Source organism: Chamaea fasciata, unplaced genomic scaffold (genome assembly GCF_029207755.1).
Source record: "Chamaea fasciata isolate MVZ Bird 193981 ecotype frontalis unplaced genomic scaffold, bChaFas1.0.hap1 SCAF_1, whole genome shotgun sequence".
NCBI lineage: Eukaryota > Metazoa > Chordata > Aves > Passeriformes > Sylviidae > Chamaea > Chamaea fasciata.
Window position 1 is genome coordinate 48,130,436 of NW_027094086.1, and position 11,838 is coordinate 48,142,273.

Sequence of the window (11,838 nt, forward strand, 5' to 3'; positions counted from 1 at the left end):
CCTTAAAACATGCCAAAGATTATTTTTCCTTTGCCAAACTTTAGTTTACAGTTTTTTCATGAGAAAGAATTTTGTCTTTGTTGCTTGTAGAAGGCTAGCATTGATACATGAACAACATTAAGTAATACAACAGAATGATAAAAATTGAAAACTGAATTTCAGGAGTGGCTACTAAAAATTCTCTTACTGCATTAAAATAATTAAGTATCTAATTTTCAAATTCTCTACCAGTTTTAGAAATTTCAACAAATAAATAATTCACTAGTTTTTGACATGTGAATCATGTTTTCACTAAGTCTCCAGTTGGGTCTCTTGAAGTCTCAGTGGACTGCATGACTTTCAAGTTAAGTTTTTCCTCACTCAAATACACATATGTACACAAAATAAGGACGTAACATTGCTTCTTGGGCTTCTAATCAGTGTAGAGCTAAAGCAGCAGTAGTGGGCAAAAATGGGGACCTGAGCGAGTTTCTGCTGTTCTGTGCCCTGCAGTGAGCAGGTAGCAGGCTGGGTCACACAAAAAGCATGGCAAGGCAACCCAGAGCAGTGTCCAGGCTAAAAAACAATAAATACAGGAAATCATAATCACAAGAATAAAGGTTACTGATAAATCTGAATTTATTGCAATAGATATTAAGACTTCAGCTATCAATACCTATTGCTTACACTTGATGTAAAATATTATTCATGTAGTCCTTAATAGTCACAGAAATTTTAGGGAAGAAAAAGAATCCTGGAGAAAGACATTGTCTGAGCATCTGGTAACGCAACGTAATCACAGCTTAACCAAAAGCCAACTCAGCCATTATTGATACGTATGTCCGTGCTCTTAGCTGCTGTACCAAAACCTACAGCAACCTCAGCAAAAATTATGGAAGTTAATGGGTTTTGGTTTTGTCTCAGAAATGTAGCAGGCACAGAGCATGTGCAAAGTGGAATGCACAGAATCAGCTTGCATGAATTTCCTCACAAGCAGCAGCTTGCTGAAAACAGGGTCCAATACAGGTTCAGTCTTGTGCCTACACTCACAATCTGCTGAACCAGTTCCTGGCTGAATGGTTTCTTCTGTTCTTCAATCAGCTCAGTTCCAGCAGCAGCTCATGGAAAGCTAGCTTGGATTCACCCTCACACACACACCTTTTTCCAGGCAATGAATTGAAATGAAGCACCTAAAGTTTTCAAGTATGAATCAGGGATTCATACATTATATCTTACCAATATAACTTTATAACTTACCAATAAAACCATACATATGTTTTAGGAGAGAAGTATTAAATCTACATATTTAAAGCACAATAAATTATTTTCTGATTAGGTGCCATTTGATTTTAATTGGGTAAATTCTTCTTAAGGCATGCTCTCTAGAAACATATTGATCCTAGTCAAATAGAAAGCCAGGTACCAGACTAAGTATTATCTAGACTTTTTGACGTAATTTAGAAAAAAACAGTCGCAGATAAACCCAGGGGAAAAGTCCCTTACATTCAAAATAAAATTTGCTTATTCCAATGTTTATGCCACTTGGGTATTATATCCAGAATTTGCAAAACTGACCTTAAATATTTAGGCATTCAGTGAAATCTGAGTAGTTGACATGCTTAGAAAATACCACTTTACATCTAGATTTAAAATAGAAAAATTACCCACTGCTGACAATGTGGGCAAACAGGAAATCTGTAGATAAGGATTATGAAACAGCAAGTGCAGTAAGATTTCATCATAGATTTAAACACGTGCTTTTACACAATTAGCTTCTGGCCTGATCTCTTCCTAAAAATGTTCCAGAAACGCCCAGAAGCACAAATGGTGACCAACAGGAGGCTTTTGAAGGAATTGCTATCAATAGCAATACTAGCACAAGTAAGGGTGGCACTGTTGTGTGTCAATACAGACTTGCTTTCTGAAGGAGTTCACAACATTGAGAAGAGTGAATACCACATGAGAAGCTTTGAGCCCCCTGGAGTGCTTGAGGGTTTTGGTGTCCCAGTGAAGTGAAGCAGTGCTCCACGACACCCCAGGTGAAAGAAATAACTCAGCTTTATCTGGGCTATGGGCAAAACAACTCCAGCTACCCTTTGAGCAGCTGGGTGTCACCATTCTGCATCAGTCCCCAAGGGAGAAGCTACAGGAGAACCCTAAGAAACAACATCTTCACAAGTTTACAGTCACAATTCAGTGACAGCCTGCTTTCATGGGAACAGCTGCCTCTTACTTGAGAGGTCACAGATCTTAATACACTTAATATTTTCCACCATTTAGGATATGTGGGACTGGACTGTAGAAATGCTGCATTCTACCTAATCTGCAAACAATACCTGCAACTTACCCCCAGTATCATCTCTTACCTAACCAGTGCTCCCAGATCCCTTGCACGCTCCCCCTTCTCCCTCCTTTCACAATCTCCTTTGGCATCCTCCTCTGCTTTGGCTGGCGACATCTCTGCATCAGAGAGGTATGCATGTGCAGACTAGCTGACCAGCACATGCCTCTGTGATGTTCAGCCTGTGAGAGAGCTATAATTACTTTGCTGCCCCAGGGGACTTAAGTTTGGGGACACCAATATCATCCAACCAGCTCCTGAACTTCACAAATCTTGCTGGAATTCAGTACCTTTATAATCTCTACCCCTCTGCCAGCAATGGCAGAAAGCAGCTACCAGCTCAGAGCTCACAGGTGACTGCCAAAATCTCATTTTCTGATGTGGTGAGACAATAAACAGGGCTGATACCAAATGGCTTCCTCTGGCTCCCCTTCTGCAGAGGGAAAGGGATCTCGATGGGTGGGCAGTGAGAGAGGCAGCACAAACAGACCCTCAGAACTCCCCATGAGCTTTTCTCTTGCTCATTGAACAGCTGCCACAGGAGAAGCCGGGAGGGCTGCAGAGCTTGGCCAGGTACAGCCGAGACTTACTTCCATCAGGAGATATGGAGAGGATGCAAATCCTCTGTGCAGTAAAAGGTTTGAATTTTCCTTCAAAGACATGCAGATGGTATACTTCAAGAGCCTTTCATTATCCTTCTTTCCCTTGACTTTTAGGGCTGAAAAGCACTCTTTTAAGTTTCTGCTGCTTTTTGAAACTGAATGAGGAAATTCCACCCAAAACACATTGATTTGGAAGCAAGAGTGTGGGGAGATCAAGGGGGTATTAACCCTCTCCCTGTTACATTGCCTTTTTCTAACTAGCAAGCACCACAGAGACCTCAACCTTATTTTCTTTTCTGTTTTGCATAATTTTTGCATTGGTAATTAATTATCTGTGAGAAATAATAATTTCCACATTAAGAAAGACAAGACATAATGTCTCAGTACTAGATGAACTTCTGTTGTCAGTGTCTAAGACTTAGAACATTCAAAATCCATTTACATTTCATAGTTATTCATTTATAATTGTGCCGGCGCCTACATTTCTATGTCAAACAGCAGTAAAACATTTCCTCTAAAGAAGAAAAAATGGCACTTTAATTTACTTGTGTACCTTTCATGAAAATCTAAGTACAAAGAGAAGAAAACACGAATCAGTAAACCAAACCAGCTTCTCTTTGTGAAATCTTTTATCGACATGTAATTATAAAAAGCAAAAGTCTGTAGGAGATGAGTTGTACTTGAATCATCCAGACTGAGCAATATGCTAGGCCTCTAGACCGTGGCACTGAGGCCTGTGAGGTTGTGGCACAGACAGAAATTAGTGCCAAGTGTGTGTCGCAGTAAAAATATTCACTTAAGGTGTTGCAAGGGTCAAAGGGTTTCATAGTAGTTAACAAGTATAGTAATTGGTGTGGACATAGTAGCTACCTTAAACAGTTTATAAAACAATAGGTGTTTGCATTCTTTCCTGTTCCATGTACCAATGAAAATGTATCTAAAAGTGTAAACAATATAGAGTGTATAAAACCTGCCATTTTACATAGAATAAAGGAGAAACGTAGTAGTAATCATATTGGTTGGACCTGCATTTGCTCTGCCGGCTCCTTTTCTTATTTTGGGGTTTCCCCTGTGACTTCGAAAGTCCAAAGCTGAACTGCTGAAATACTTAAAAAAAACCAAACCAACATGTTCTCACAGGATCTCAGCTTTGTTTCAAATAAGGAACAAGCACTTACATTTCGATTAAAGATTTGCAAATACCAGGGGCAGCCACCAAAAAATTAAAGTATTAACAGCTTTTACAGACATCTTCATTTCTTTTAAAGAAAATTCACTGGTTTTTGTTCTGAGAAGCACATCTGCATTCTCCAACAACATTTCATTTAACGTAACCCAGTCCCATCTTCCTGGAAATGTATCTCCATAGCTGTCAACGACTCCAAGTGCTAGAATCTTCTTTAAAATGAAATTTGTTATTTATCTTCCTTTCCCCACTATAAGTAGTTTCCATGTGGGGTACCAGCCCCTTGCTGCATTTTAATAAATGGGGTATTTGCATAAAGAATTAGCTTCCAGGAATTACATATGAATTAGGGGTCACTGTCACTCACTATTGTAACCTCACAGTAACTGATCAGGTGTTAAGTACCCGCCTACCTAATTGCTTCTGAAACTACCTTGGCCTTTCTTTAAGCATCAGGTAAATTGAGGATTTGCTAACAAAAGGAAGGTGATACTATTGTGTTTCCCTCAGCTTGCATAGAATGTTATTCCACAAATTAGAAGCAGCCTCTTTAAAAGCTACAGCAAGCAATCGGTTCAGAACAGCTTCTTGCTAATGCAAGAATTTTGTTGCCTATTTGAGGGACCCATATGAAAACAAATAAATAGTTTTTCTTGAAACCCTATTTTCATGGAAGTTTTAGTTACAAAACGTTGTGTTGAGCAGGAAAAAAAAAAAGGCAGCCCCCAAAGCCCCTGAATATAAGTGAATTACTTTCATGACTAATAGCAAGGCTCCGTGGCAAATGCAGTTGCTCTTTCCAATGGGCTAAGGAGAGGGTTAAGAGAACTAATACTACAATCAGCTGAGAAAGAATCTCCAACAAACTCACTTGTGAGGCACGTATTTTTTTTTAGCTGATGACTAAAGATCTGTTAAGATCTATTTTCTGCACCCATGTGACAGACAAATACATCTGAATAAAAGAACAAGTCGCCACAGAAAATAATATGATGGTTATGGCACACATCCTGAATTCAGGAAAAGCAAACAGCACAAATACTTTAAAGGGAAAAAGATTTCATCCCACCTGATCCAAAAGGTAGGAAACAAGTTTTACAGCAAGCAAAGCTATGAACTTCAGGTTCAAATACCAATAATTTGCTCTTAGATAAGCAATTGAGTATATGCTTAATTTAAAGTATCCAAACACATCGAGTTCAAATGGTCTATCAGTATTGTTTAACATCTTCATAATGTTATTTACCTTTGCAATTAAATAACTAAGATAAGGGATGCAAATAATGGCACTGATCCTGTATTACATCTCTGGAAGGCATACTCACAAGATGAAAGATGAGCTATAAGATTAATATCTTGTTGAGATATGGTCTGTAGTGTGAATGTTTGGGAACCAGGGCATTTTAAACAATCATGCAGAAATGTCCTAACAGATCACCAGAAGTATTTAGAAAATAGTCTGTTTTTCTTTCCTTTTCCAGATACAAAAATACTGCTTTCCTAAGTCAGTTCCTTGAGAACCTCCAAAAGTAACGCAGATCTTGTAAATTCAGAATGGTAAACTTAAAAATGAGTAATGAAAAACCCTAAAATTCTGCAGATGTAACACACAAAACTTCCTTTTAGAGTGCTTTGATCGTAAAAGTCTTAGAGATAAAAATCAAAACACAAAACTGCCCCTGAGAGGTCAGATTTTTCCAGGACATAATAAGAAGTTTAATATTACATACATATAATATGTGAAGTGAAAAACACACTACTCCTGCTCTCCACAGGAGATTTTGCACAATTTATTGATACCTGTCCTCAGCTGAGAACACTTTCCTGGGTATACATCCTCTTATATTTTCTCCTTCCCTCCTCCTCCAAATTTACAAGCCTTCAAAGAACAGAAAACCACACTTCTATGTGAATAACAAATTCTCCCAACAATATTCCCCATCTTTTTACAGTAGCCAGCCAGCCCTTCTGTTCTTTGTGCTATAGGGAATGGGCAGTACCCTGTCACAGGGGTAAACATGCTCACGTAAGCTGCATTAGGAAGTGGAAAAGGCAAAGATGACAACACATGCCACTAACACCTCCCAGAAATGTCAAGGAATTACCATGATTGGTCCTTACTTCTATCACTTCATATAACAAGATACGTCAGTAAGGCACAAAACCATTTTACAAATTACAGCTTTTGATGTACAGCTTTTTGTGCACAAGGAATTCCATGGATTCAGGGGGATATTGAATAAAATGTCAAGAAGGGCATTTGGACCTGATGGGAACAGTTCTTGTTTTCAGTTGTCTGAAGTCAGCAGGGAGATGTTTTAACAAGAAGCTTCACAAGAAGCATTTCACTACTAATTTTATGAGTAGATCTTCCTTTTTTGACGAAGTTAAACCATCATAATAGAACAATTTTGGGATAAGATGAACCAACCACATCAATTTTTCTTTGGCAAGTAGGTACATCCATATTGACCTGGTTCTTTCTTTAAGACATTCAAACGCAAACAAATATAGTATGGTCAACAATTTTGCTCATCTTGAGCAGAAACAAATCAGGACAGCTCAGGGTAAGGAAGCAACGACCAGCAGGTACACCGGGAAAACAAAACGGACAAGCTTCCACTACCAACCTTCTTATCACCTCAGCAGCAGAAAGTACACTAAGTGTCCTCCCCATTTTCTTTCTCCAAACTCTTCCTTCTTCCCACGGAAGCAACTAAATCCAGCTTTGCCAGTGTTTCCAAAAATCATTTAGGGATAGACTGACAACCAGCCATACTGATGCCAACTCAGGTCATCTTTTAGAGGACAGTGAATCAATGAAAACCACAGACTTTCAGAAACTAATGGAGTGCCACAGCCAGTCCTCGACACTGCTTTCAAATGATACATTAAACTTTATGTCCTCAAACAAATACTTCTAATCCGTATTTTGTCAGATCTAAGGCTTTGACTGTATGTTCAGACTTTCTAGCTCGAGAACTTGTAACTGTAGAGAGTGCACACTATCATTAGAATCAGTGGTGAAGATTATACAGTAAAAAAAAGGATACTAACCATCAGTAGTGCAAGACCCTTCCGGGGCAGGTTTTTGCGAGTATGGGATTGGTGGACTACTTGAATCTGACATGTCTTCATCCTCTTCTTCATCTTCCATTTCATTAACGGTTTGGTTGGTAGTAGAAAAGTCCAGGTTTCCATTTTGTGAATAGCGATGTACTAACTCTTTATCCAAATCCTCTACCTTTGGCTTCACATCTGCAGAGTAAAAATAGAAAAATAATAAAATACAGTAAAAATAAAAATAACTTAGAAAATTGAACTTTTCAACAGTATCTGCCTTTAATACAATATCTATCTCCTTTCAAAATAACCAGCATGCCATTCTCTCCCCTTAACGATGCCCAAGATTCAGATTTTGTCACACAATGAACTGCTGTGCAGTTTTTACTTTTTTTTTTTTTTCTTTTCTTTTTTTTTTTTTTTTTTTTTTTTAAATGAAACAGACCCCACCCTTTTCACACAGAGAAAAACAACTGAAACGTGCCATACTTTCATGGTTACCTTCCGGCAAGAAAGGAGGCTGGTCAGGATCCAGGTACAGCTGTGAGAAGATTGGCCGTGGGACAACGCTGCTACATCTCAGAGAAGCTTCTATGGAGTTATGAAGAGCTTCTTCAAAACGGGCAGATTTTAGTTGCCCTGCATATGAATTCCCCATGATCTAAAAACACAAAGGAAACAGCTGATAAGGGGATGAAATTTACATCAGACAATTTACAAATGAAGACAGAGGTCTTACTATCACCCACAACACTGATACAAAGTTAGCAAGAAAATATGCTGTGGAAACAACATCTCTAACTAGCACCACAAGTTCATGTTTCTCTCTCAATCTGGCAGACTACAACCTTCTGTTCTCCTAAGCTTTGAGCACATTTCCAGCACACTGCTCTGTGTCTTCTGAATACATGGCCTCTCAACAGCCTCAAGAACCTGCCTGGTATAAAAAAGTAATGGAGGGCAGATAAAATTATTATTATTTGGGTTTTTCTAGGATATTCAGGGTAGAATAGAGAAGGGTACGTAACAAAAAAAAAATTAAAAAATCAAGTTTGGCTTCATTACTTTTTGTCAAAGAGTGTGCTTACACGATTTTTCACTTGTCAGTGTGCCACATTTAGAGAAAAGCTTTACACAAAGACATCCAGCAACTTGAATTTTTGCTCTTGCTCATATTAACTGAAATTACAGGGAAGGTCAGCTTCTCTGTCTTTTCAGAATCTCTTCACCTCCTGTCTTCAATGTAATACTATGATCCACATGTAGTCTGACCTATCAAAGAATTTAATTATACTCTTACAACAAAAGGTATACATTAAAAAGGGAGAGAAATAAGTAACTTCTAAACCATATTCAGCAAATGCAGTAAAATGTCTTTATTTGAAATTGTGTTTTACATTCATAGAATGATAATAATTTACAATAATTTAAGTATCTGCTTTAACAATTAATATTTCTGTTGATATCGATGATAAACTTAGGAACTTAAATATTCAAGCACAAACACACCTGTAGATCATTTCTTCATCTTGGATGGCATCACACAGCCCACAGACTGCTACATTTGTGGACTCAGCACTAGGATACGGAATCTCAGATTTAAACATTTAGTAACATGGTGGTCATGGAAGATTTTAAAACAAGCTCAGGGACACTCACTGAAAAAGGAAATTTTCCAATTTGCTGGATCATTATACCAAATGGCATATGTTCCAAAGAAACAGCAATCTAACATTTTCTAATACTCAGAACACAAGACTGAACTTTCAGAGAAATTTATTTCAACAGAGAAAAATTTTACCCTGTTAAATCAACAGACACCAAAGTATAAAACCTTATAACATCAGTTTTGTACTTCCCCTCACTAGACATCACCTAGCCCTACAAACAAGAAGAGACCTTGGCCAAGAAAATAAGTTGGCATTTTGAAAACCTACAGTTCCACTCTGGCTTTATCACCGGGTTGCTCAAGGTCCTCAGGGCCACCTGTAAAAGGGCAATAATAATGACATCCACTTCCAGCAGCCTTTGAGGTCTGCTGGTGTAGACAAATATCTAAGAGCTAATTACTACTACACTACTGGATGCATAGGTGTGAAACAAATCAAATTATTCACTTCTAACCTGGGAGCGAGGGTCAGTTCCCGGTTCAGACTTCATGCAGCTTTGGGAAAACAATCCCCCATCTCTGATTTAGACTGGCTTTTAATGAATTTTGTGGCAACCACACTTCTCTACCCCAACCAGAGACAATACCAGATAAAAAACCATGTTTTAACCTGACACATTCTGGTATTTCAGCAGTGAAATACCTAAGATTAGTAGATTCTCTTTTCCCTTCTATAACTTTTCATTAAAATTTGAAAATGGCAGGGATTGTGTACAAACACACGACTATAAACTGTGTTAGGAAAAAACTACACTGAAGCAGTATTAAGGTTGCAGTAAGCTAAAGCCTGTCAGGTGCCTTTGAAAAAAAGAACTGATGGAAATCAGTTAAGTGACTGAAATATTTATTTTACTGAAATTGTTGATGATACTTCCATAAATATAAGTGAAATAATGACAGACTATTACGAAATTTCATACAATAAAATTTAATTTCTCTGCTATTTAGGTCAATTATGATGTGCTTAAGGAAAGGTTTCAGGAATCTATTCAAATGGAAAGACTTTAGTTAAAAGACTGTAATGAAAATGAATCAACCTTCATGAATCAGAAAATTTGCAATTCCCACAGCAGAACATCTGCGTGAAGTCTGTTCATTCTCCATGTTTTCTACAGCCTACCTGTTGTATAAATTCTATGACAATTATTTTAATTCCGATGGGAAGCTATTAATAAAGCATAGCACACACACAGCAAAAATGCTGGCAATTTGATTTGCTTCCCTGGCATCTATACAAGGAGACTTGCCTGTGCATGGAGATTGCCACAGATTTACCTGAAAAAGCTGGTTAACGTTACCAAAGGCTGTTTCTAGCTTGCCAAGAGAAAACAAGATTGATGGTGGAAATGCCAAGTAAAGAAAAGCTCAGGAAGCACAGCTTGTGTGAGTTCTGGTCCCTGCAGCGTGGAACCAGAGCAGGAGAAGGCGTGTCAGGGATGTGCTTGTGCAGGATGGGGCAGGCAGAGGTGTCAGGCGGCAGAGTGGCCCCGGGTCCCGCTGGGCTGCAGCTGAGGGAGCTGGGAGCCCTGGAGAACAGCATGGGGCAGCTCATTTCCTAACACTGCCTGAGGCCATTAGGGCAGCTGGGCCTCATTTGGAGCTCAACAGAGCTGGGGAGGGGAGAGCAGGGGTTTTTCCTTCTGCAGGGGAGAGGAGGTGGCAAGACCCTCCAACAGTGAGCTACTGCCTGGTTCAAGTTGTGCCATCCTGATCCAGTCTCCCCAAAAGCCAGGAGCACTAATTCAAGGGAGTAACTCCTTCGTGTTTCTGCACTTGATTCTACCCCTAAATGCCTGGTGCTATTAGGAAATGGTTAATTTTCCTCCTCACAGTGTAAACAGGAGGCAGCCTCCAGCAAGCACACCTCAGCAGCAGCAGAGACAGAACATGCTTAAAATGGGCTGAAGGGGCTTCAGGAGGCAACAGAGCCTGAAGGCAAAATAAATTGATGGAATTTAAAGGGAGACCAAAAAAACCTCACCAAAACCAAAGAACATTTCTCTTATTAAGACATGTGTCTGCCACATCTGCATTTAAATATGACCAAAGCCAATGATTTAACATAACTAAATTAATGCTCACAGTTAAAAAAGTTACCTAAATAATATGTCTTTCCAACATTCATATATGAGGTCATTTGTTAAAAATATAACAAACCAACCCCTTTTTCTTTCTCTAGTGAAATTAAGACAAGGTTTTCTTAAAATTCTGCCCATCTGATGCATCAGTGAGCTTGGGAGGATGTGGGAAAGACATTCCATTGTTGAGTTCATCTGAGCCGATTTGACACAGGGACTGAGAGAAAACAGAGCTGGACTTGACTCAGGAGCTCCTCCCCGATCTCACAAACCTGTTTTTGTGCTGCCAACTCTGGCACATCGGGGCTCACCCTCGTGTCCATTGTTCCACATCCAGCAACATGAGACCTAACTCTGCTGGAGCCTACCTGTGTGCATTGAGAGGTTTCCAATGGGCAGGAGGTTTGATGAGACAGTAAATAATTATTTCCATGTCTACATGCACACTAATCGTAGCGAGCTCAGCATAGAGCTGGTTAGATTCCCAGCAATGGGCATCTCTTATCTCTAATTCAATATTCCAGCCCTCACCTTTCCTTTTACCTGCACCACTGGATGGACAGCAGTGTAATTCTTAAGTTGCCTACTTCCCTTGGCAACTTTTTGAGATCTGTTTTGGATTGAACTCTACAGAATGTCAGTATGTGCAAAGTGTATGTGTACTTAACTCCTAAACTTTTTCCTTCCCCACCACCCTACTATAGAAGGAGGTTCAATTTGGCAACTTCTTTGGCAACTTTGTCCTTCTAAGGCTTCCCCTCTACCTCAACAACTTTCCCACTGTACACAAATGAATTTTATTTCATTTCCTTAAAACTTACTATGGAGATTAGAAGACATTATCAGAATTGATTAATTTCAAAACCAGATCTGAAAGAAAACATGAAACAATAGGGGATTTTCCAAAAATTTAGATTACC

The 11,838-nt window shown here is 39.0% G+C and overlaps 1 protein-coding gene across 1 annotated transcript in view; it reads right to left on the reverse strand.

Annotated features, from left to right (window-relative positions):
- The window catches only part of GREB1L (GREB1 like retinoic acid receptor coactivator), a 60,689-nt gene extending 52,353 nt beyond the window's left edge, over nt 1–8,336 (reverse strand). Inside the window, exons 1-2 of the mRNA XM_066182625.1 lie at nt 7,673–8,336; nt 7,166–7,366 (exon numbers count right to left, since the gene is read on the reverse strand). Of these exons, the coding sequence (XP_066038722.1) occupies nt 7,166–7,366; nt 7,673–7,829 (358 nt within the window). The 5' untranslated portion in view covers nt 7,830–8,336. The remainder of the gene's footprint in view (nt 1–7,165; nt 7,367–7,672) is intronic.
- Nucleotides 8,337–11,838: the final 3,502 nt, after the last annotated feature.